A 27,133-nucleotide genomic window follows, 5' to 3' on the forward strand; every position below is an offset into this window, starting at 1 on the left:
CCATGTGCATCTAGTCTTCAATTGAATTATCTCTTGCTTCCCACCCTTGGCTATTCAAAATTTCTAATATGTCTTAGAACCACCTCTATAGCAACTATCAATTAATTTTAGTGGTGAGACATATCATTTGATAACTTTTGTTTTATCATTCTTTCTTATGCAAATGTAGTAATTCCAGGTTGACATCTCATAGAGTAAGCAGTGTCCTCTGATTCATAAGCAAAATAATTGTAACAAGTGAAGAATTTGTTTGAAGGCTGTACCATTCATTTTGTGGCATCTGCTTACTAAACACAATGCGTTCCCTGGAAATTGTTTGTTAGGTGAGGGTTCACATAGGAAGTGGGCAATTCAAGATGTTTGGATATCTGAATCTGCAGAGTGTATAGCGAGGTTTGGGCATAATTCTTTGCATACAGATAAATGAATTTTCACATTGGGCAGATAGTGGGACCTGCGTGTAATTGAATAAATTATGTGACAATGAACTGTGGTCAATCTGCCTCCTTTGATGTATGTCTGTAGAATATAATTTTACATTTTCATATATGCATTTTTATTATAGTGAAGTATGTGAAGCAGCACTTATGCCCACTTTGTCTGAAGGCTGAACTCCTTAGCAACTAATATTTTCTGGTTTCTGTCTTTCTTAGCAATCAGTAATATAATAATAATAAGAATTTATTATTTATACCCCGCCCATCTGGCTGGGTTTCCCCAGCCACTCTGGGCGGCTTCCAAAAGAATATTAAAATACTATGATACATCAAACATTAAAAGCTTCCCTAAACAGGGCTGCCTTCAGATGTCTTCTAAAAGTCTGGTAGTTGTTGTTCTCTTTGACATCTGGTGGGAGGGCGTTCCACAGGGAGGGCGCCACTACCGAGAAGGCCCTCTGCCTGGTTCCCTGTAACTTGGCTTCTCGCAGTGAGGGAACCGCCAGAAGGCCCGCAGTGCTGGACCTCAGTGTCTGGGTAGAACGATGGAGGTGGAGACGCTCCTTCAGGTATACTGGACCGAGGCCGTTTAGGGCTTTAAAGGTCAGCACCAACACTTTGAATTGTGCTCGGAAACGTACTGGGAGCCAATGTAGGTCTTTCAAGACCGGTGTTATATGGTCTCGGCGGCCGTTCCCAGTCACCAGTCTGGCTGCTGCATTCTGGATTAGTTGTAGTTTCCGGGTCACCTTCAAAGGTAGCCCCACGTAGAGCGCATTGCAGTAGTCCAAGCGGGAGATAACCAGAGCATGCACCACTCTGGCGAGGCAGTCCGCAGGCAGATAGGGTCTCAGCCTACGTACCAGATGGAGCTGGTACACAGCTGCCCTGGACACGGATTTAACCTGTGCCTCCATGGACAGCTGTGAGTCCAAAATGACTCCCAGGCTGCGCACCTGGTCCTTCAGGACCAGGGAATCTCCCACACCTGCCCGCCTCCTGTCCCCCAGAAACAGTACTTCTGTCTTGTCAGGATTCAATCTCAATCTGTTTGCCGCCATCCATCCTCCAACCGCCTCCAGACACTCACACAGGACTGTCACCGCCTTCACTGGTTCTGATTTGAAAGAAAGGTAGAGCTGGGTATCATCTGCATACTGATGAACACCCAGCCCAAACCCCCTGATGATCTCTCCCAGCGGCTGCATATAGATGTTGAAAAGCATGGGGGAGAGGACAGAACCCTGAGGCACCCCACAAGTGAGAGCCCAGGGGTCTGAACACTCATCCCCCACCACCACTTTCTGAACACGGCCCAGGAGGAAGGAGCGGAACCACTGTATGACAGTGCCCCCAGCTCCCAGCCCCTCAAGACGGTCCAGAAGGATGTTATGGTCGATGGTATCAAACGCCGCTGAGAGATCCAGCAGAACTAGGAAACAGCTCTCACCTTTGTCCCTAGCCCGCCGGAGATCATCAACCAGTGCGACCAAGGCAGTTTCAGTCCCGTGATGAGGCCTGAATCCCGATTGGAAGGGATCCAAATGGTCCGCTTCTTCCAGGCGTGCCTGGAGTTGTTCAGCAACCACTCGCTCAATCACCTTGCCCAAGAATGGAAGATTTGAGACTGGGCGGTAGTTGGCCATCGTGGCCGCATCTAAAGATGGTTTTTTAAGAAGCGGTTTAATAACCGCTTCTTTCAGCGGGTCTGGGAAGGCTCCCTCACGGAGGGAAGCATTCACCACCCCACGAAGCCCATCGCCCAGCCCTTCCCGGCTAGCTTTTATAAGCCAGGATGGGCAAGGATCAAGGAGACAGGTGGTTGGTTTCACTCGTCCAAGCAGCCTGTCCACATCCTCGGAGGTAACAGATTGGAATTGATCCCACGCAAATTGACTAGACAGGACTCTAGCACTCTCCCGCCCCGGCCCTGCTCCCACGGTGGCGTCTACCTCTTCCCGTACTGGGCCCCGATGTAGCAGGTGGTTCCGCTAAATTGCGGACCACCTGAAAAAGTCTCCTGCTGCTGTTTTTTGCAGATGCAATAGAGGCGGCGAAGAAAGCCTTCTTCGCCGTTGCTACCGCCACTTGGTAGGCTCGACACTGAGCTCTAACCTGTGTCCGGTCAGCTTCAGAATGGGTCATTCGCCACCGGCGCTCTAGCCATCTCAACGATTGTTTCATTGCCCTCAGATCCGTGGAAAACCACGGGGCTGTCCGGGCTCCATGCAATCGGAGAGGGCGCTTCGGAGCCAAACAGTCAATAGCCCTGGTTAACTCCACATTCCAGCGGGCCACCAGGGAATCAGCTGAAAGGCCATCAACATGGGATAAAGCATCCCCTACCACTCTCTGGAAACCATTTGGATCCATTAAGTGGCGGGGGCGGACCATCCGAATTGGTCCCACCTCCCTGCAGAGGGGAAGGGTCGCGGAGAAGTCAAGTTGCACCAGGAAGTGGTCTGACCATGGCACTTCTTTTGTTTCGCTTTTACTTAGTGTCAGAACACCAACATCCATGGAGGTAAACACCAGGTCCAAGGCATGTGTAAATGGCAGCTACTATCAAAATATAGTGTGAGCAAATTCTTGGAAGTTAGGTTTGAAGTATAGGTTCAGTTGCCCTATTCTTTGACTTGGAGTGGTCATGCTTAGTATATGTGAAGTTGCAGAATCCTGTGTGTGTGTTTTGTGTGTATATGTGTGTGTGGCTTCAATTAGTAAAGGACAAGTACAGGAAGCTGCAGAGCACCATGTAGTGCTCCATGGGCACTAGACCTTTAATATAAAAGGCAGCAACATTTTAGTGTCAATTGCATGTGAGATATAGGGTAGACAAGTGAACTTAGCCATACATGCCTGACATTTATAAAGGGTTCTTTATACACCCCTTTTGGAGAAAACATTCACATACACCAGCAGTCTGTTGCATGGGCACAAGCTGTTCTGGCATGATAGAGCTGGCAGACACGTTAAAATCACTTTAGGCAAGATGTAAGGCTGCACAAAGGCCAAAAGAAGTAACTATGTTTTTGTGGCTCCTGTATTTATATTGGCCCTAAATGCACAGCCAAAACAGCACTGTGCTCTATTTCTTGAGGGCTCATTGTAATGAGCTGCGTAGACTGCGGAATGACAAAAGGTATGCTCAGATATGTTTTGCATACCATGCTTTCAAAATCTATGTTCTTGAGGTAATATACCTAGCAAGATTTTGAAGAGAGTATTTAGTACTATTAAGTGACCTTAAAACCACCTTTTCAAGCTTTAGTTAGACTTTGGGGATTTTGGAGATTTCTTAATTTTCATTGGCCACTGGAATGCCACATTTTTTTTCTTTTAAAGGTCAGATGTATAGACCTTTTCTGAGAGTAACTGAGATTCCAATGCATTTTTAATCTAAATTATTGATTCTCCAACTATAGTTTTCAATCAGGAATATAAGAAGCTGCCCTATACCAAGTCAACCATTGCTTCATCTATCTCAGTATTGGCTACACAGACTGGCAGCAAGTCTCCAGGCTTTCAGATGGGTCTCTTCTAGCCTACCTGGAGACACTGCGGATTGAACTTGGGACCTTCTGTGCGTTAAAAGCAAAATGCTCTACCACTGAGTTACAGATCTGGTTTTGTTTTAACTTCTTGGTATCTTAATTTTGCACTTAATGCATGGGTTGTTGGGTTTTTTAAATGATCCACAAAGGGAGGTGAATAATCAGACATTCCCAAATTACTGTTTCCTGAACATGCATGTAAATCCTACTGTCTGTTGGCAGTCAATTTAAAATATTTACTCCTATAACTGAGAATTAGTACTATCTGGTACTCATTACTTCAGTAAGCTGCTCCTTTGGGTCTACTAGTTTTTTTTTATTTATTTCTACATATGAGATAGGGAAAGGAACCCAATTGTAGAGCAAACTGCTTTGCATAGTTGCTTTTTGAACAGCATTTAGTTTACTTAGGAGGCAATCCTAATTGATGAAGTTACCTGATGGGCAGGGTTTAGGGCAGACTTGGCCCTTCCCTGATCTGAGAAAGTCTTGTTTGGGGGTCTTTCCACTTGCTGGTTTCACCTATAGCAGGCAGACTGGGAGGATCAGCACTGACAAGAGTAACATTGGTCTCACTCCACTGGCAGAGACTGGCAGGGCTGGAAGGTGTGGCTGAGGAAACCCATCCAGATAGGTGGTGTTTAAATAATAAAATTGTTATGAACATTGTTTATTAACTCAATCCAAACCCTACCTCCAGACCGTTGTAAATGGATTTGGATTACTCTGCCCATTTACTTACTTGAGTTTGCAAACTTCAAAGATATCTAAAGTACTTGAAAGAGTTAAACACTGATTGGTTTTGAAAGTATATTTTTACTAACGGACATGCATGTATGATTTTAGCAATATTTTCTACTTCAGTGTAAATATATTACATGGGCTGGTTAGAAAAAAAAGTTGATCATGTAGATTTTTAATTGATTATACAATTAAGATCTATAGATTAAATTATATAAATATGCATATGAATACAAATTGTTTTGAAAACCATTACTTCTTCGTATTTTAGATGATGAACTTGTGTGGCACTGTAGGTGCCATCATATGCAAACCTGTCACACAACTCTTAAGCCAACCATGGTGTAGTACAAACCTACAGGTTCCAGGACGAATATTGTGGCTGCAGCACTCCTCTCCTGCTGTTGTGTTCTGTGCAGCTATGCCTATACTTCTGAACCTAGGCTTGTGGTTTGTCAGTAAGCCAGAAACAGTAGGTGCACTCGAGAAGAGTGAAGATGACTGCTTGCTCCAGCTGTTCAGTGTTGGACAACAGTGGCTCTTCCTGTCCCCACCCATACTACATATTTCATGGCAGTGTGAAAGAAGTTAGAGAGCGGTTGATATTTAACAGGATAATAGTAGGAGTGATGGCAACCAGGGATTGGGAGATAAATTGGATTTAGGTGATACATGAAGCGATTATATAAAAAAGGGAAGCAATATTAAGAGATTTGCATGGTGAAGAAGGTGGACTGGATTGTGCATGGGGAAGGGAGAGTAGAAATGAAGCTATTATCTGAAGAGCAGGTACTGTGTTGGCTCTTCTGTAAGGAAGTTGAAGCCATCTGCTGCAATCTTTCTATTACCCTCTCATCCTCCTTCAGCCTTTCTTAATGAGGAATGGGAAGGTAAAGAGGCAATACTTTTTCTGCAATTCCACTTATCTTGGAGTAAGCTTCATTAGAGTCAATAGACTTATTTCTGAGTAGACCTTGGTTTAAGAGGATGGGGAGCAGGGGAGAGATTGCACATGTAACATAGAATGTCACAAATTTTTCATGCTGACTCTAGGGTTTCAGTGGCACAAGCTCAGGAAAGATATTGAATAGAGAGGAACCACTGAGGATTAGTACAGTGAATGGATGGGTGGGATAATGGGACAACAGATTCAAGAGATTCAGGATAGGCAGAAGTTGAAGTTGGGAAAGATAGTAGTACATAAAGTACTAATGCATGGATAGAAGAGACAGGAGATGGGGGGATATGCTTTCAACAGAAGTCAAATAACTTTTAAATATAAATAGTATTATTTAGCTTATTATTTCGTTTGGGAAGGTGCTGGCTTGAATATACCCTGATCGTAAGCAGTGGTTCCCAATCGCTTCTGGCCTGTCCTAGGAGAGTGGCTAGCAAGAAGGGAGCATTCCTAGCTTGGGCACCACTGCTTGAATACATGGCATGTTATGGCATGCAAAATATAGTGAAATAAAGGAGAACGCCATCTTTTAAGAAGTCATCTGCAAACCACAACTTTTGTGAATATTTGTATTAAATTTGAACTTCTGTTAAATCAGGAAACTTTAATCAGGCTGACAATGGTAGCGGGAGAACAGAATGCAAAGAAGAAATGGGCCTTGAGTTTGGAACCTTTGTTCCACAGGTTTAGTATAATGGATTTTTCCACAGTGTTCCCAACAGAAGGTCTCTGTATGGTACAAAGTTGATGTGAACACAATTACTGGGAAGTATCTACCTCCATGACATCATGGTGGAGGCAGGCTTCAAGGAGCAGGCCTGATTTGTAGTCTTCTGAAAGAATAAATGACACATTTCTTTATCAGCTCCTACTCTTTTTGAAATTAGTGACCAGAGCATTGCATAGTGTTCAAACTGGTTTTTTCCTAGTTAGCTCCAGCCATTTTAGACCCCATTGATGCATGTCAAATTCAGTGTTTTTTACTCCTGGATTATTCCATATCAAGTGATCCAACTTTTTGCCCCATATCATCCACTTTTCTGAATATTTTGTACACTTGTTGAATGATCAAAACTAAGTTTAAATCTAAAATTTTAATTTTTCATGTCATCCCATTTTGCATGGTAGAATTAACGCTTTGAAAGAATTCTTGTTAGTACTTTATCTCATGAACTTTTAGTTTTGATGTATCTCAATCCTGAGCTGAGCTTTTAAAGGCTTTTGTGCAGGGCCAAAATTGTCAATTTTTTGAAATTACAAACACTCATAAAACCCTCATAACTTGGAAACAGGAAAAAGTTTTAGATTTAAACTTAGTTTTGATTGTTCAACAAGTGTACAAAATATTAATAAAATTGGATGACATTAGGTAAAAAAGTTGGATCACTTGGTATGGAATGATCTCCTTGTATTGATAATTTTCCATGTAATAACATGTTAAGTTATTCGGTCATTTTGGTACTTCTTAACAGTTTGAAGAAAGCCCTTTTAAATTCTTCTTTCTATTGGGATTAGGCCACCTTAATTTGCTATCTGTAGATAGGCTCTTGTGACATTAGATCCATGTGTGTACCGACTTGTTAAAGGGAACAAGATTTGGTATAGTTCTTTAGGGGAGACTTCAATGGTTGTCTATATTTATTAGGACTGCGTTGAATTTTTGCCCACAAAAATGTTCTGATTGCAAGGGGACGGGAGTTAGTCCTGCTTGTTTGATGTTCATAGCAGCTGCAATTCACAGTTTGACTTAAATTGACGGCCAGTCAGGCATGACATTGGCTGTGTGGCAACATGATGCTGATAGTTAGGTTTGTAAAAGTGAAATCAGAATGAGGGCAGTGCTTCATTTTCCAGCCTCAAAGAGGAGACCCAGTTTCTTAGCTTTCCTTGTTGATGGACTTTTGTAAAAGTCCAGATGATATAGTTGAAGAACCTAAAGAGGTGCTGGTATTTATACCTGTGTCTAGTAAGAATGGATTCTCAGACATGTAATTGGAAAAAAGTGTGTTAACTTTTTAAATGCCAAATTGCATGGGCAGTGATCTTCCTGGAGAGTGCAGCTGGGGACATAGGAGTTAACCTTCCATTCCAAGGTATAATCTTCATGAAGATCACCCCATCCTAGCTGAAATTAATTAACTGCAGGTCAGGATTTCTGGAAACAGAAATTCAATGGGATTTAGTCTTTCCTGGTATGAAAATACAATTATGGGAAAAGTTTCACCAATTGACATTGTCTGTTAGGCATACTAATATTTTGTAGTTCCTGGTTTATCTATCCCATTTGTTGAAGAGGGCACAAATATGACACAAGGCATATATTGTGCCCTCTTGTGGGTACCTGTCTATGGTATGAATTCACTTTTTATTTGCTTGGTAGTTGATTCCTTTCATTTGTTCTGTCTTTATCACAGACTGCACATGATTCTGCTGCTTGGCAGTTAAATGCCTGTCAAAAAAGCGGGATATCAAATCCAAATTATTCCTCCTCCTCCTCCTCCTCCTCCTCCTCCTCTTCCTCCTCCTCCTTCTCCCCCTTCTTCTTCCAGCATTCACAGTATTGTCGTCTACCACAATGTGTACTCTGATCTGGGGCTACCTCAGAGTAGCTGGAGATTACAAGTGGTTCAGAATGTGGTTTCCAGGGTATTGACAATAGTAGGGTATTTGGAATATAAAATAACAGTTTTTGCAATCATTTAGTGATTCAGTGCTGACCCAGTTTAGTGTTGCTTTTGCAATTTAAAACTCTAAAACTCTCTGGGTCCAGGACATTTCAAGGGCTGCCTTCTCCCATAAGAATCTAACTAAACCTTTAGAGTTTTCTCCGGGCTATCTGAGGCAAGGTTGTTACACAGGAAAGAGCCTTTTAAACATCAGTATCAAGTTTATTCACAACTCTTCCTTTGAAGGTCAACTTTTCTCCATTCTTGTTTTTAGGATTTAGGCAAATGTGGTGCTCCTCCAGCAGGTTTTAGGGTTTGTTTATTTCTAACAATCTGTACATTCCTTTGGTCCTAAATTGTTGGTGGCTCTGCTTGTTTTATTAGCAATTTGTTTGCTGAAACAAATTGTATTCATTTACATTGTTGTTCTTGACCATTTTGTTTGCAATCTCATGCAGGGCAAAAAAGTTGAATGTTGTTCATTGTCCCCCTTTGCACATATGCAGAAATTGAAATGCTTCCTTCACCCTATTTTTTTAATTGAGTAAAGTACTTAGGAAATTAATACTCTGACTTAATAGTTATGTCAGCTAAATGGAAAAACATACTCTTTCGGTCATCACTGTGTTCTGTATCCTTCCATCTGTACCTGGGGACCCATTTCTGCTCAGCCCTTTTGCCTCCCCCCCTTTTTGTCCACTTTACTGAACAGGAAATCTGGGTGCTGTCTTATTAGTAAAGAAAATTTCTGGTCCAGCTGCACACGAGGCAAACTTTCCCCTGCTGATCAGTAGCTGGGCTAATCACAACCAATAAAAAGTAGATTGCATATTCTTTCCCATTCATCCCCTCACGAAGTAACAAGCTTGTACCTCAACTTCTCAGCTCCTAAAGTTCTTTACTTTCTGTATAAATGGAGTGACAAGGACGTTGCTTTTGGCTATTGCTCGAAGTGGAGGGTAGTTCCTAGCAAATTCTGATATTTTACAATTATTATTATTATTATTATTATTATTATTATTATTATTATTATTATTATTATTATTATTATTTATATCCCGCCCATCTGGCTGAGTTTCCTCAGCCACTCTGGGCGGCTCCCAATCAGTGTTAAAAACAGTACAGCGTTACATATTAAAAACTTCCCTGAACAGGGCTGCCTTAAGATGTCTTCTGAATGTCAGGTAATAGAAGGACAATGAGTCTGTTTATACTTGAAACACTGAAAACAGTTCTGAATCAGGAAGAAAACTGAAGCTGCTGTTGGATCAGGAGTTCTGTTCCCACCACAGTTGTGAGAAGATGCTGATCCAGAGTTCTACCTTTGATTGAAAATCTTTATTGCATGAGAGTCCTTACAATTGTAAAAAAAGGTTATTTAAAATTGGATTGCCCCTTGCTCTTGTCGTCTGAATGTGTAGGTATTTATTGTTCATTTATTTTCAGTGACTGTCAAATTTCATCCAAGATAGCTGCATAACTGCAACTCAGTTTCAAAAACTTCTAATTATTTGCCAGGAATTTATTTTATTAATCTATTATTTTTCACCCTTTTCCCTCACACATCACCCCTCCCTCCCTCCCTTTGTTTGTCTTGAAATAGCCCTTAAACTCATGCTGTATAATTTCCAAACCAATTTATCAACTGCGTAAAATTAAATCTTTCAATGCTCTTCTAGTATTCAGAGATATTCTGCTTCTTAGATTGCACCAAAGAGCCCTATGGTGTTGCATCCTGTTCCCAACTGTGGCCAGCTATATGAGTTGAATAATTTGTCTTTCATGGTTTCATTTAAAGATGCATCTCTCACTATAAGATCTAAAGGGGGAAAGGTGTAAGATGTAGCATCCCCCTTCTGTTCACTCAAGGTAGAGGTTTTTCTTCTTGTATCCTTCCACTTGTTCTTAGCTCCTCTGCACTGCTCAAATTGCAGGGAAATCCTTCTTGACTGATAACTAATTGATCTAAAATGCAGCTCCTTAAGCCACATTCTCCTCTGCTCTCCTGAGTCATCCAGATTTGCTTCCCCCAGAAGCCAGATTTCCCCCCAGGCCAAAATAACTTGTCTATTTTCTGGGCCAGTACAGTGGTACTTCAGGTTAAGAACTTAATTCGTTCTGGAGGTCTGTTCTTCAACTGAAACTGTTCTTAACCTAAGTTACCTAAGTTACCACTTTAGCTAATGGGGCCTCCCGCGCCACCGCCTGTCTGAAGCGAGGAAGGAGTTTGATTTTTAAACTTGCTGACAACTCTGGGTAATGTTGAAAGATCTTTGATATTTGGGCATAAACACATTGTTCCTTCTTCAGAACTTCTTTCTGTTGCATTAGAACTCATCACATCCAGCTAAGGCTCAAATTGAGGAATCCATATTTAATAACTATTCTGCATCCTCAGCCAAATTCTCACATCATTGTTTAGAGAATTTCACTGTTATATAAGCACTAACTAGCCTGCCTTTGGTAAATTCTAATTCTGATTATCTCTGCTCTTATTTGTATGGCATTAAGGATAATGAAATGCCATGCTTAATACTACTTTTCATTCATATATGAGCAAAACATACTTTAATGGATTGGTTTAAAGCCAATAGTAAATAATAAGCTTCAATAGTAAATATTTCAAGTATTGCTTTCTAATGGCTGCTTTAGGAACTTCCTGCTTCACTCAGTCCAGTCCTCATGTGCCCCCAAAGTCTGCTTTTGAGGGTGCTCCAAAACTCTCAGGAACATTTTAAGAGGGAACATGGAGTTGCAAGGGGAAGGGGAGGAAGAAGCCCCATTGTGCAAGAGGATGTGCATGTACTATGTTTGATTTTACCCTTAGTACAAGTGTTGTCACAAGTAGATCTTTGGGATCAGAGCATTGCCAAAGTGAGCAATTGGACTACTTTGAGCATGGAACTACATATTGTACAAATGGGGGCCAGGAGGATGAGATAAACATTTAGGTATGTCTGGTTGGTAGCTTTCTTCTGCAGACCCTCACCACCACCACCAACTGCTCTTCCTCTCAGATTAGACTCCGACTCTCAACTTGCATAGGAGATGAGAAGCTGTGCTTGGCAGAGAGATTTGCCTCAGTGGCTGCATACCTACTTTGCATATATACCAGGTTTTATCCCTGGAACCTGCCGTTAAATGCACCAAGTATCTGGTATTTTGTCTGACGCTTGGAAGGTAATGCTAAAAAGATGGGACAAAGGTCAGATTCACCAAAAGGCAGCTTTATATGTTTTAAGGAAATTGTGTACAGTTTTATGATGAAAGTAAGGTGATGCAATTGGGTTTTATTACAAGTTCTGAACAGTGAGCCATTTCTCTGTGGTGTGAGCCTAGCTTTGCAGGTTGTCTTTTATGCTTGTATTCTTTCATTTACCTGATGTATGGGGACTCTAAACCACAATTCAGTTAAGTAAAATTACACAAGTAAAGATTAAGATGTGTTTTTAGTCTATCCCTATCCTTGTACATTAGGCAGGTGATGCATGCACAAAACTCTTCTGGTGACTGGAGGGAAGAAGGGAATATTTTTTGGTGATTTAATGATCACAAGTCAATAAGCAGATTGTACAGCTGCCTTTTCCTCTATTCAATGTGTGAAATATTAAAAGGAAAAAAACTGTTAATGCAAGTTCTGAAAAAAAATTCAGTTCACCATTCCTGTGTAGCAGGAAGGGACTGTGGATGTAGTAGGCATTTATGACATGCTTGCAGTGTAATGCACACTGTAAACTGTATGTCAAGCTCTTGAGTAATTTATAAGAACCCCACAGTATTGTCTAGAGGTGTTGGGTGCCTTTGCAGGTTGGGGGTTGGAGAGAGGGAATAGCTTGCAACAATTATGCATTGTTATTCAGTGCTTTTATTCACACATTTCCGTTAGGATATACCACAAACCAGCAGTAGTATTCACTCTTATACCTTTATTGCAGGTTGAAACTCTGACTGAGTGTAGCTCTCAGCCTACTATTGTCAAAGGTGCTTCTCAGCCAAAGGACTGCACACGGCAGATAGTTAACTTTATTGTCAAAGATAGCACTTACAATTGCTTCTACAGCTCTGGATACCTACATTCACCAATCTAGTGTCTACTCAGCTATTCCCAGATTGGCACTCTTTTAGTGGAAAACATGGAAGAGAAATCGAGGAGGTGTGGGTTTGGCTTTACACAGCCAACCCTTCCTATGAGTCCTTGCAGGTGTACTTCTGTCCTTGAGTGTGGCCCACATGGGGCTTGATTGCCCAGATTAGGATCCCTGCCTGGTTGGGGTAGGTACAAATAGTGCAGGGCAACGTGGTTGAGTAGGAAGAGGATGATGGACCAAACACTGCTGAGGCTTCCCACGGTTGGATCTGGTGTTGTATGTCGGTGAAGGTCTGGTGGGGGGGATTGTTCTTTGGGGGGTTATTCCTTGTTGTAAGAAGGTTTACTGTTTGAGGGTTGTTGGTTTTTTTCTGTTTGAGGAAGTTTTCCTATTTTGTTCAAATAAAAAAAACCCTTTGCCTCATATAAAGGTAAAGGTACCCCTGCCCGTTCAGGCCAGTCTTGACAGACTCTAGGGTTGTGCGCTCATCTCACTCTAGAGGCCGGGAGCCAGCGCTGTCCGCAGACACTTCCGGGTCACGTGGCCAGCGTGACGAAGCTGCATCTGGCGAACCAGTGCAGCACACGGAATGCTGTTTACCTTCCCGCTGGTAAGCGGTCCCTATTTATCTACTTGCACCCGGGGGTGCTTTCGAACTGCTAGGTTGGCAGGCGCTGGGACCGAGCGACGGGAGCGCACCCCGCCGCGGGGATTCGAACCGCCGACCTTTCAATTGGCAAGTCCTAGGCGCTGAGGCTTTTACCCCCAGCGCCACCCGCTTATATATTTGCCTCATATATTGACTACTAAAGATCCTGTAAAGAACCTGTAGTTAATTGGCAACATCTCCATGGAGCAGTTACAGCAACAGGGGCCTACTCCCCCTCAACTGGTTTATGTACCTGATAGGCTGTGCACATGCAGCCGGAGATTACGCCTACATGGAAACTTTCTGTGCTCATCCCTTTTCAGTCCCCTCTTGGTCCTGGGAGGCAGTGATGCAGGAGAAGATGGGGAAGCACCTGGTCCTTCACTTGCCTGATCTGCCTCTTCTTCTGATCCATCCTTTGCTCCTCCCTCCAGCTCTGAAGTTATAAAGATAATCTTTCATACCAAAGCTTGGAGTGATTTTTATTTATTTATTTATTTATTGTATGTGAGGCTTCCTTACCTTAATAAAGAATACCCTTCTTCATTCAACTTTGTTTATATCATCTTTGCCTCCCCCCTCCCCTAAATTAATGGTCTTCAGCTGGATCACACTAGTAGCTCTACTTTCCTTTTGCACTGTTTCATGTATGATAAGGTGTGTGCATAAAAGATTGAGGAGTACACGGGGAATTTAAATTCCAAAGAACACTCTCTAACTGATCTTATGGTGGTTACACTTGAACAGAATAATACAGTGCAAATGTGGAATTACAATTTACTAGGCAATTCCATTGTGTCACCTGTGGCTTCAATCAACATGGGTTTTTATCTTGCTGTATGTTAATCAGCTTACCAGTACCAGGATGTTTTACCATGAATAGAGCCTTGTTAATTGATCACTGTTACTATTTTGGTTTCAGGTATACCTTTCCTTCATCTCCATGTGTACAAATGTTTGACAACTCAGGATTACACTTCATGCATCTGATGAAGTGTACAGTGATCCTTGAAAACCTATGCCTTAATAAATTTGCTAGTCTTTAAGGTGCCCCAAGACTTGATTAATTTTGTTAAAAACTGCTCCTTAAATTATATTTTTATTTGTACATTAAGAAATACACCATGTGTGTAATACTAGATTGATACATGCAAGACTTACCACTTTCATTTTGCTGATTTGTGTTAGATCATAATTATACACATGCCCCAGTGTCCATCTCCACCCAAAGTATTGTTTCACATTCCCTGTCTTCTGGGTGTTCAATACTTGTTTGTATATCTGCAGAGACAATTAGTGGAGGAGAGTGATGCTTGGTGTGAGCCTACCAAGGTGGTGGTAGTATTGCTGTGATTCCCTAGATGAGAATACAGTGGTGCCCCGCAAGACGAATGCCTCGCAAGACGGAAAACCCGCTAGACGAAAGGGTTTTCCGTTTTTGAGCTGCTTCGCAAGACGAATTTCCCTATGGGCTTGCTTCGCAAGATGAAAACGTCTTGCGAGTGTTCCGCTTTTTTTCGCTCCCCCCCTTTTTTCTAAGCCGCTAATAGCCTTTTAGCCGCTAAGCCTTTAATAGCCGCTAAGCCGCTAATAGGGTTGCTTCGCAAGACGAAAAAACCGCTAGACGAAGAGACTCGCGGAACGGATTATTTTCGTGTTGCGAGGCACCACTGTATATACACTATTGTAATGTTTGTGAATCAATCCAGAATAAGTAGCAGGCTACTTACATTCACTAGTGTGCATTAGAATTGGTACTTAGGTAAGTGATCCACAAGTTTTGACCAGGTCAAAGACCCAGTTTGACACCCACCCACACCTGCATGGGGTATAAATAAATTATTATTATTATTATTATTATTATTATTATTATTATTATTATTATTATTATTAGTGCACACACAGACACAGAGGCTGGGAGCCTCAGTGGCAACCCTCTGGTGGCTCCACCCAGGGCCAAAAACCCAGCTCGTGTCTCCCCCCCCCCCAAGCTACAACTGAGCTTTGAGTGTGCTGCTTGAGGTTTTTTTAATTCTCTCGCCATTTCTTCACTCCTGTTTTCCAGTTGTCATTATTAAAGTTTTTTTATTTGTGTAGCTTCCTTTTTTCCAAGGTAATTCTAAAAATATTTTAAGTTGTTCTTCTACTTGAAGCCGAAACTTCCTGAAGTTTGTGTTGCTCAACTAAGTAGTACTATTCAATATAATTGATACTACATTGTGGGTGAAGTTTTAACAATTCCCAGTTCAGACACATTTCTAAGGCAGGAATTGTGGTTTGTTTCTCTTGCACACTAGTGAAGCAAAGCTGGCACAACTGATGCATGACATCAGTCTATCTCATAAAAACAAGCTGATAGCACATACTTTAATGGCTGTAAGGCCTGCGAATTCAGAATTTGAAATATACGTCCAGATAAGTAATGTTAACATTTTTGGTTGGGTTGTGCACATATTTTTTTCTTTTAAACACTATCTTGTTTAGTTTCTCTTGCGTCTGTGTGTTTTTGGATCCACGCTCTGCCTTGATGGTTACTACTGAATTATTTTAGTAATAAATTTCACATAAATGAATTGCTTTCTTGCAATTGTTTGTAATAACCCCCTCTATCTATTATGTGAAATATTTATGAATCTCCTATAATTGGATATTTTTAACTTAAAACAAAGTAAATCATGATTTTGTTCCCTTCCTCATCTTCTGTCAACCTGTGCAACCCAGTGACTGCCTCCTTGTGCCTGCCCTCAGAACAGCTTTTGAATTTGTCATGATAGATGATTGAAACGCAGTACCTTCCACATAGGTGGAGAATTGACAGAGACCTTTCTCAGAACCTTTTGTAAGTGATGAAGAAATTGACAGTTCTGCTGTTTCCCATCTAATGGTGAATATGAGAGCACCACAGTCAATATTCTACCTACTCCCAGTTTACATATTCTTGTCTTACTTGCAAAATGGTATGAAGTCTTAACTCTGAAGAGAGAATGGGGGAGCTGCTTTAGTTTCTTATATACCTAATCTTCAGTTCTGACAGTTGGATTAAATATGGCGCTAATAGCAGGTTTATGCTATTATTCAGTGATAAAGTGTCAGTTTGTGACATGTATTCTTCCCATCTCATCTTTTGTAGTTATATTGGGTTTGTAATGTTTGTCTCTTATCTTACATTGATCTCTCTCTGTGCTGGTATTTTTGGCTGATATGAGTAAAAGTGGGCAAGATTAAGGTTTCTTCCTCTCCTGGATAAATTAAAATCCCACCCCCACTTGTAGTGTACCAATGCAGCATTGACTAAGAATTGACCAGGCTGCTGCATTCTCATTCTGGTTGCTCCTTTTCTACTTCCCCCTATACCTGTATTTATACCCTATTGTATGGAAATCAGAAAACTGAATCATGTTTCCTGGAATGCAGGTGATACCATTCAGTTGTGCTACACAACTGGCTTTGTGCACTTTTCCTGAAAGTATAGACAGTGGTTTTCTGAGTCATTGATATTGATATTGCTAATGTGCAGTACCCCTGGAAATCTGCCACACTGAGCAGTTAGCTATCTTACATCACCAGGTGGGATTGTGCTGCTTAGAAACTTTGGTTTGTTAAAGATCATCATGAAAATTAATAAAATTAGTTTAATCTGACATAATTATGAGTGTTCAACATGTGGCAGGGTGGGGTTAGGGCTCAAAAAGATATCAAATTCCTAGGTAAATATTAGATGTTGACTTCTAGGAATCTCTTACACTCTTCTTGCAGTGGTCTCCAAACTTTTTTCAAAGAGGGCCAGATTTGACGAAGTGAAGGGCCATGGGGGCCGACCAAAGGGCTGACCAAAGTTCTTGACCTTTTTTTTTAGGGTTGGAGTTGTTGAGCTTCTTTTAGGGTTGGAGCTGTTGAGGTTTTTTAGGATTTTACCCCAGGAAATAAACTGCCACAGGGGCTGGATTAAACCGACCGGCGGGCTGGATTAGGCCCCCGAAACGGACTGTGGAGATGCCTGGCTTAGAGGGTCTGCCTTATTCTCTTTGTAGCTTGTTTGGGAGGGGCTAGGATAGAAGTTCTCATTCTTTCATTCTCTCATTCTCACTTCTTTCCTCTGACGTAAGCATACATGCTTCCCAGTTGTCTTTCTTTGTCCTCAACAACCACTACATGAGGTTTAGATTAAGCTGAGAGTGACTGCCCAACTTCATCTAGTGAGCTTCATAGATAAGCAGGGATTTGAACATAGGAGTGTATGGTCTAAATTCATCATTTAGTATTATAGGATAAGAGAGCCCTTCTAATGGATCAGTAACTGGTTAAAGAGCAGAATCCTGAGAGGAATAAATGAACAGTTTTCACAATGGGAAGGATACAAGATGTTGGGTCTGCCAAGTCAGTATTGGCACATGTACCTTGTTCATAGATGACCTGGAGTTAGGAGTGAGAAGTGAGGTAGTCAAGTTTTCTGATGACAGCAAGTCATCAAAAATGTAACTATAAAAGTGTTAAGTGATATGTATTGGGGCAGAAAATCCTAAATCTGCATATATGTTAATGTGATCTGAACTTGTAGGGTTTGACCACGAAAGCCATCTTGAGATTGTTTTTGATATCTCAGTGAAAATGTTGATCCAGTGTGTGGAGCTGCAAGAAAGGCAAAGTCCTTGTTCCTGGATCATTAAGAAAGGATTGAAAATAAAACTGCCAATATTACAATGCTGTTATATAAACCTATATAAAATAATCTGCCAGTTTGTCATGTATGTTGTGTAAAACCTCGATCCTGTCCCTAAAAATCCAGAGCATTTTTTTAAAAAGTCCAGATACGATTTGAAGATTATGTAAAAGTTCAGTGTAGTTCTTTTTTATCTCAAACCAGTTCATCCATGTGGGATGTTATACATATTGTGTGTCCAAGATAATCTCTCTTTAAAATCTAATTAACTATCCTTTTGATATCCTGAAAATCCTTTTGGGTATTTTGCATTCCTGTAGGGATGCCTGTCTGGCTGACTGCTTCAGCTGGGTAATCATTTTTCTTGTTTATCCCTAATCCTTTTAATATTTCCTTCCTGCTCATGTGTATAACTGTACAGTACTTCCATTGTTTGGCATCTATTTCAATGACAACTGTAAGGGACTGCCAAGTGGAAGAAAGGTGTTTTGTGTTTTAGTGTGGATTTAACAAGGGATATAAAATAAAAAGAACAACTGTTTTCAGCACAGTGACCACAAAGAATACCAGGCATAATTTGAGTTGAACTCTTTGCATGTCCAACAGTGCAATCCTATACATGTTTACTTAAGTGTAAGTGCTACTATGTTCAATGAGACTTGCTTCCAAGGAAGCATGCCTAGGATTGTATTCTGAGTAAGACAAATTACATAATAAAAAGTTATGTCAACAAATCTTGCTTTGTTTTGAAATAACTGTTTTTCAACTCTCCCATGGATGTTCTCATGCCTTATTTGTTTAGTTTTCAGGCATTAGAGGAGGAAAACATTCAAAAGAATAATTTCACTTAGATAAGATTATATAGAAGCATAATCAGAAACACTGAAAAACAACATTGCTTTAGCTGAATTAGACTTCTGTGCAAAACTTCATCAGTTTTGAAAGAATAAAACTTGATTTTGTGTTTGGTTATAGAGAATAAAAGGTAATATATGTTATAAAATAGTGGTAATTTTTAAATACTGTATTTTATGTATGTTAGCATTTCAGAATTGGTCCAAAAGCTTTATTGATACGGGGACAATATCTTTAGTAGGCCAAACAAACGGTCACAAAATAGTATGCCACATACAAGATTTCAAGTTTCACAGAATTTTTCATTAGGCTAGATAGTAAAAAATACAGAAAGGAAAGTTTCAAGCCATCCATGTCTTCGTCTGACAAGTGTATTAAGATGGAGTGTGGGAAAAGATAGCAGGCATTCAAAAAGGGCCTTTTAGGTGCTTTGCATAATTCAGGTTGTACCTGGGCCTTGGAGAAATACATGATGACTGATTCCCCCCTCTCTGCAAATACAACAATCAACTGCAAATACAGTTTTATTTCCAAACTTTAAGTGAAATATCCGTTCCTCGGACTAGGTGGAGTAACTATGCACCATGTCAGTTACATTGCTATTGTAAACTTGCTTGAAATCAGTAGCTAGTGTGCATTTTCTGAAACAGTGACTTGTATATATAAATTATCCCTGAATTATTATTTGGGTAGTAGTTTATGCACATTGATCAGCTGGTTTACTTGCCCTTTCCAGAAGAGCTATGACTTGCCCTCTTCCAGAAGAGTTCAAAGTTGTAATATTACGCTTCTTGGGTGACTAGTTATTTGTGCAAGTGATTTGGCTGTTGATTTTGGGACTCAACTAAATCAACAAACATCTCTAGAGTCAACTAATTCATAATGGGAAGCACATGTCCTCTGGTAGCTTTACACATTCATTCATCCTGTAGTCCCAAACATACTTAATCTGGAAGTCCTGTTGAACTTGATAAATCTTTTTTTCTAGATGTAGACATAAATATGGCACTGGTATGTAGAGAGATTTCTCGCCTGTCCAGTTTTGTAGTCTTCAGATATGGTTGCAATAGATTAATAGCTTTGTAGCATTGAATGTCAGGGTCAATGTCCCTGGTTTAAAAAAATATGTAAAAAATCATAACTTCTTTCTTTGGTAGCCCTGGGGTGAAATTTGTAGGCATGCTAGCTCCTCCTGAGGAAGTAGAGCCTATCAATTTTTGGCCGGAAGATAAACAGTCGAACAGATGTTATACTATTGTTCAGATACACAGACTTAAAGATGTTTAACACTGAGCTTTACTCAAATGCAAGCAGGGCTAGAATGGGGTAGGGGTATAAGGAAGGGCCTTAACCATGGGTAGGCAAACCAAGGCCCGGGGGCTGTATCCGGCCCAATCGGCTTCTAAATCCAGCCCGCGGACGGTCTGGGAATCATCATGCTTTTACATGAGTAGAATGTGTCCTTTTATTTAAAATGCATCTCTGGGTTATTTGTGGGGCACAGGAATTCATTCATCTCTCCCCCCCCATACAGTCCGGCCCCCCACAAGGTCTGAGGGACAGTGGGCTGACCCTGTGCTGGAAAAGTTTGCCGACCTCTGGCCTTAACTAATAACTGACATACCAGGCAGAAACCAAAATGCAACGACAAGAGTAAATAATTGGGATAGAAGGGCTTGGAGTTTAGAAAGGGATTGGTCAAGATTTTTTTTTTTAATTATTATTTCACTATAAACAAAATGGTCAGTTATATCTTGCACATAAGACCCAACAAAGAGCACGTGGATGACACATCCAAAATATTGACTTAGAACATTGAGATAGCAAAAGTTTTGATGAAATATAAAACATAAAAATAAAAACAACCTAAAGCATCCATTCAGCAATGGTATGGGAGTCCTTCAAATAACTGAGCTTTTCTAGAACAGGTAAGTGGTAGTGGTTTTCCTATCACGGAATGGTATTGGGGTTAAGTTGACAATAGCTTTTCTTATTGTCTGTATATGAATAACAAAATACAACCACCACTCCATAGCTCTTCAGTGTTGTCCTTCCTAGCAGAGTCAACCTGATTTCTCCTCCAGAAGATTAGGTGTGCTTTATCTTCTGCAGCAAAGAAACCAGAACCTTTTGGTGCCTTAAAGACTAACACATTTATTAGAATAAAAAAATTCCTTCTAGTAGCACCTTAAAGACCAACTAAGTTAGTTCTTGGTATGAGCTTTCGTGTGCATGCACACTTCTTCAGATACCCTTCAGATATCGTATCTGAAGAAGTGTGCATGCACACGAAAGCTCATACCAAGAACTAACTTAGTTGGTCTTTAAGGTGCTACTGGAAGGAATTTTTTTATTTTGACTATGGCAGACCAACACGGCTACCTATCTGTAACATTTATTAGAGGAAGCATTTGAGGAAAAGGGCATCAGTTCATGAAAGCATATGCTGTAATGAACTTGCAACTTCAACTTGCAAAAGAACACTGAAATAACTTCTAATATGTTGATTCAGAGGCAGAGAACTATGGTCCTCTTGTTGTTGCTGGGGTCAAACTTGCATCATCCCAGACAATTGACTGTGCTGGCTGGAACTGATGGGAGTTAGAGTCTGAACACTGGGAAGGCCACAAATTTCTAACCCTTGCATTAAGGAAACGTTCCCTCCAAAAGTGTTGTGATTGTAGAGCCCTGGTCGAAAGCTACAGCTTTCAGTCACAAAAGATGCCACCCTCCCCCCTGCCTGGCATTTCCCTTTTATGGGTAGCTTGAGGGGAGGTTGAGAAATTTACCACTTTTGGCCAGAAAGAAAAAGAGACCTAAAACAGGATTGGAATTCTGTGAGCAGCCCACTGAACTTCAGAGAAGACCTGTTTTTCTTTAGAGTGAATACCTCCCAAATCAATCTAGTTCATTATTAGGTTACATCCAAAGTGGGTGCACACTCCTGCTATGCCCCGCCCACAAATGGAATTCACTGCATCTCAGCATCTCATCTCCCCAATGTTCTTCCCCTCCAAAACTATAAAAGCCCCAAATTCCTTTCATCATAGGGAAGGCACTCATGGCATTTAAATCATTTTGGTTTTCCCTTTTTTGTATATTTCTGGTTCAGTGAGTTTCTTTTTGAGCACACAGTGTTGATTTAAAAAAATAACAACAACCACTCTGGCTACTGCTATCTGTAAGCTCAGACTTTTTAATGCTGTCACTGTTTTACTGATCCAGCTTTTAAGTGCATGTTCCAAATTCAGCCCTATAGGAGGGAGGAAAAGAATGGAATCCTACAGGAAGGATCCTATAGAAAATGCCCAGATCTTGTAGTATTGCACTGAAATACTTCTTCAGAACTGTTCTTAAGCTATTTCTATGTTACCCTACAAATCCAGAATTAGGGCGAATAAATTTTACAGAGATAAATGTTACTTTAGGTACACAGAAACCCTGAGCATTGGAAGATTGAGATGAGCTGGATTATTGTAAACCAATTAGAATAAACTTTTGCAAATGTCAGTTTCTGCTTTTTTGTATCTCTACTCCCTCAACCCACTACATTTTTCAAACATTTTAGATTTCTGAACCTCTGGGAGTTAAATATGTGCTTAAGGTGCTCTAACATAGAAATGAGAGAGGGACCATTGATTTACGGTAATCCAAAATGCTGCTTCTCTACTACAAGAAGCAAGTCAAGTCAAACTGCTTTAAATTAATGATTGCAGCACAACTAACCTCAGTATATAATAATGGAATGGCCTGAAAGTTCAAAACCATTATATTAAATTTCAAAAGGGCCATTTATAACAATTGTGAGGATTAGACTGTTGAACAATAAAGTGGTAATGTGGGTGGTTCAGCTTATGGAAGCTTAGATAGTATTTAAACATAGAATAATGATCTGATATCCCAGGGTGTATATGGACAAGTCCAAAACTAACCCATTGTACTTAAAGAGTCAGGGTCTAAATAGGTGAGAAATCTTCTTTAAAAGAGAAGTTTTGCTCAAGAAACAATTAAGAACCTCTGCTGAATCACTTTTAAATTGTTAAACCTGGGCTCCATTTGGAGGAAGTGTGGAATATAAATTGAATAAAATAATAAATGGGTGAAGACTTTGAGGAATGGATTGCTACAGATTTGAAAACTAACAAATACACCTGATTTAACGGCCAGAAGCAGGCAACTAGGGCAATATTTGCAATACTTATTCACTATTCACACAGCTTATACCCTTCATTTCTGCATTCAGCGCTCAGCATCTTACACTATACAGTAAATGTAAAGTCAGCTTACACTATAAATGCATAATTAAGATTTTTAAATCACAAAAGTGACTACTGCAGAAAAAACTATCAAAGCTGAATATTTGTTGTACCATACCTAAACCACTGCATTCAGGAATATATCTGAAGAACTATGTCAGATGAAGAGGAAGAACAACTAAATTTACAAATTAGAAAGTAACAAGTTACTTGAACCCTATGGCATTCTTGGTGAAGAAATGTGAAATTGTTGATTTACTAACAATATGGATTGTGTAGTCCTACTGTAAAATTCATTGAAAATATAAAGCTTAATTTGAACATAAAAATGTAATTTGAAAAATATAATGGCCACATTGTTACATCCCATAAAATCAAAGGAGTTCTTAAGAAAATATTTCTTCCAATCTTTGTATGCCTCTCAGTTATGCATGAAAAAGAGATCACTATGTTGTTCTGTTAAATATGTGATATATTATCTTGAAACCTGCTTACATGGAAAATTTTAAGGCGGGTAGGCAACCTAAGGCCCTTGGGCTGGATCCGGCCCAATCGCCTTCTCAACCCGGCCTGCGGATTGAGCATGTTTTTACATGAGTAGAATGTGTTCTTTTATGTAAAATGCATCTCTGGATTATTTGTGGGGCCTGCTTGGTGTTTTTACATGAGTAGAATGTGTGCTTTTATTTAAAATGCATCTCTGGGTTATTTGTGGGGCATAGGAATTGGTACACACACACACACACACAAAATAATATAGTCCGGCCCATCACATGGTTTGAGGGATGGTGGACGGCCCACAGCTGGAAAAAGGTTGCTTACCCCTATGTTAAGGGGTTCAGGTAGGATGGAAGGGTAGGGCAGTGTTTCAGTATTTGGGTTTCTGGTTGTTAAAGGCTTTAGTCAATAATGTCACCTTGAATTGGGCTCCTAAATGATCTGGCAACCAGTGCAACTGTTGCAAAACTGGATTCATATGTTACCTAATTGGAATCCCAGCCAGTAATCTGGCCACTGCATTTTAGACCAATTGAAGTTTCTTTCTTCAAGGGCAGCCGCACTTACAGCATGCCACAACAACCCAACTGGAAGTTACCAAAGTGGCCAAGTTACTTCTTACTGAAAAGGATCATAGCTTGAGTACCAGCTGGACCTGTAAAAAGCCACTCCTAGCGTAGAGACTGTAAAGATGGGGAAGTAAATGTCAGATGGGATTGAACAGAAATAACAATAGAAAGTACCACACATGGAGCTTCTGGGAATAAAGCAAAACAGACAGTTATTGAGGAAAGATGCTAGTGTTTGCTTATACTCATCCAGTCTGATCATCCATTAGCATTAGGTTTCTCCAGAAGGACACCAGTATAACCAGCTATACTTTTCATATATACTCCAACAACACAGTTTCTTGATGTGATAGCGTGAACCATACTACTGATATTTTATACCATGCATACTCTCATAGCATGTATAATCAACACAGCTCTGTATGTTAGTACTGAAGAAAATGAGTATACCCAGAAACTATTAGAGAACAAGTCAGAGTAAGTGAACATTGTGTCCTTGACCATAAATTCATTATACCTAAGCACCTAATCCCTAAAAACTTATTTTACTTCTGTCTCCTAAACTTAAGGCTGCACCCAGTTCATTGACAAATTTGATTACATAAAAGCTTTATAAGGGCTAAAAGTGGTTATCTTTTTACATAAGGTAATGGTTATCCAGGTGTTGGCATTCGTCTATCTCGAGACAATGAAGTGTGCTTCCGGGGGTGACGTCCAGCTGCTGCATTAGCAGTACTGAAGTGACCTCTCCAGGGCAGAAGCCCGGACAAAGTTCATGGTGGTCCTGGACTGCCCAGATGACAAGACCTCCCTCTCTGTCTCACTGATGTGGTCCAAAGGAAAGTAGAGCAATATGTCTGGCACCAGCTTGGCTGCTAGGAAGGAGTTGCTGGAAGGAGGCATACAAAGTGCCATCCAACCATCTTAGGAACTCCACTCCAGATTTGTGTAGGGTTTACGCCTCAGCCTTTTTTTCTCCCAAAGATATCCCGCAAGGCAGTGGAGGTTTAGAATCAGAGATTTCCTTCTGTTAGATGGGCTATCTTCCCAGCTTGATGAGCCCCATCTACCCCTCACTTCCCTCTACAGCATGTGCAGAAACTGCCTTCTTGATCATTGGCCCTACTATTGGTCTAGTCCTTGGGTACCCTCATCTGGTTTAGCCAGCCAGTTGAAGCCATTTCTGGGGCGTCTAGGGGCCACAGGTGAGAGCTCTACAAATGTGGAGGTTGGGAACCAAAGGTGGACAGTCTACCCCAGAAGGAACACAACATGTCCACTCCAGAGGTTATCCCTCTGATGGCACCCCCATACTTCCAATGGTTATCTATAGGATTTTAATATTTATGGTATATTGTGGCATATACAGTTTGATCACTTTTCAGCAGAGCCAGCCCACCAGTGGGGTGAGGACAAACAACTTGCTTCAAGGGGTGGAAGCACAAGAGTCAGTGCCCCATCTGCCCTACTGCCTCCAGTAACAAAGCTCTCCCTTCTCACTGGTGAGAGGGAGGCATTCTGGCATCTAGCATTGCCATCCATCTTCCTCATCTCTGGGGCAGAAAAGACAAGTGACAATGCTTTGAGGAGTGCCTCAGTGAGAGCCAGGGGGAGGAGTTTAGCAAGATCCAGGTGTTCCTGCGCACAGCGCTGCTGCTCATCTCCAAGTTCAGAGAGATGGGGGAAATACAGTGACAGTGGAAGTGGGCAGTATGGCAGGGAGCAAAATATTTCCGCTTTTGCCTTAGGTGGGCCGCCCCTGCTTTTCAGGCATGCCTAGGTTTCAGTGATTGATACCAGTGATGTCTTAGAATGATAAATCTGCCAGGACGGTTATTATCCCCGCTCCCCTTTGTAAAGCTACCATAATCAGTGTACTTGTACCAGCATGTTTGTGTACATGTGTGCCTGAGTAAAAAACTTGAATGATGAAAATGTGTGCCTGCTGTGTACTTCATGCCTATGATGAAACAAGTACTTGGCAGTAAAAGTCTTTCTTCTTTAATTTAATTTTTAAGGCAGAGCTTTCCAAACTTCTGTATCGCGACATGTTAGTGTGTTGGCTTCAGTGTGTAGGTGTATCATGCAAATGCTCCCCATGCTCCTCACAGGGCTGGAAAGGGGTTAGTTTAACCTCCAGTTTGCTAGTAAAACTCAATTACTGTGTTGTGAAATGTATGTCTAAAAAGTGTGTCACCAACATGAAAAGTTTGTAAAGCTCTGCTTTAAGGTGTTATGGGCCTCTTTGTCCATCTTTCTGCTACCTGCAATGGCAGATTTTGGCAAAAACAGCTGACATCCCTTTTGGGGGAATGGACATAGCTCCATCAACACAGTTTCTAGCGATACCTCTTCTGTATGGTATGAATGTCCAAAGCTTTAAATTAACAGGACAACATATTACTGACATCCACACACTGTCTTGTTTTCAGAAGAAAAGCCTGACTGCTCCAAGGCCCGTTGTGAAGTACAGTTTTCTCCTCGCTGTCCAGAAGATTCTATTTTGATTGAAGGGTATGCGCCACCTGGTGAATGCTGCCCTCTACCTAGCCGCTGCGTGTGCAACCCTACAGGGTGCTTGAGGAAAGTTTGCCAACCAGGCTATTTGAATATATTGGTTTCTAAAGCATCAGGCAAGCCGGGGGAATGCTGTGACTTCTATGAATGTAAACCAGGTAATGTGTACCTTTACCCCCACCCCAGCCCAATTACCTCAGTGTTTATGCATATTAACCTAGAGCTGACTATCAAAAATGAACTCCTTCATGTGTCTCTTTTCCTGTCACTGTCTCTATCGCTGCACTCTCAGAGAAAATTTCACTCCAGCCAAACTCTTTCCTATCTTATAAGCTATTCAAAACAGGAACACTGATGGAATAACATATATGCAAAGAAATGTGAGGCAGGTGCTACAAAACTGATTTCCCTGACTCCTTGTGTTATCAAGCTAGGTAATGTAATTGTTTGGTAATCATATGCAAGCTTTCAGTCCAGTGGCAGTTAGTGCTCACAGATGATGATAAAACCATTTGGTGGAAAGCAGTGCATGATAAAAGCTAGACTATAACTATATTATGATCTGTGGTTTCTTTTGTCTGACAGAATAGCATCTCCTCTAGTAATTGAAAGCACAGAGATCAAGTTGACCATTTAGAGTACAAGATGTAGAGATAGACCATCCTGCACCTTCCCTTTCATTGGT

General features: G+C 40.9%; 1 protein-coding gene across 2 annotated transcripts in view; it reads left to right on the forward strand.

Annotated features, from left to right (window-relative positions):
* Positions 1–27,133, forward strand: part of CRIM1 (cysteine rich transmembrane BMP regulator 1) — a 143,853-nt gene that overhangs the window by 52,640 nt on the left and 64,080 nt on the right. For both annotated transcript variants that reach the window (XM_081188065.1, XM_081188066.1), the window contains one exon: positions 26,364–26,606. In XM_081188065.1, the coding sequence (XP_081044191.1) occupies positions 26,364–26,606 (243 nt within the window). The remainder of the gene's footprint in view (positions 1–26,363; positions 26,607–27,133) is intronic.

The sequence above is a fragment of the Podarcis bocagei genome, assembly GCF_964188305.1.
Source record: "Podarcis bocagei genome assembly, chromosome: 3".
NCBI classification, from domain to species: domain Eukaryota; kingdom Metazoa; phylum Chordata; class Lepidosauria; order Squamata; family Lacertidae; genus Podarcis; species Podarcis bocagei.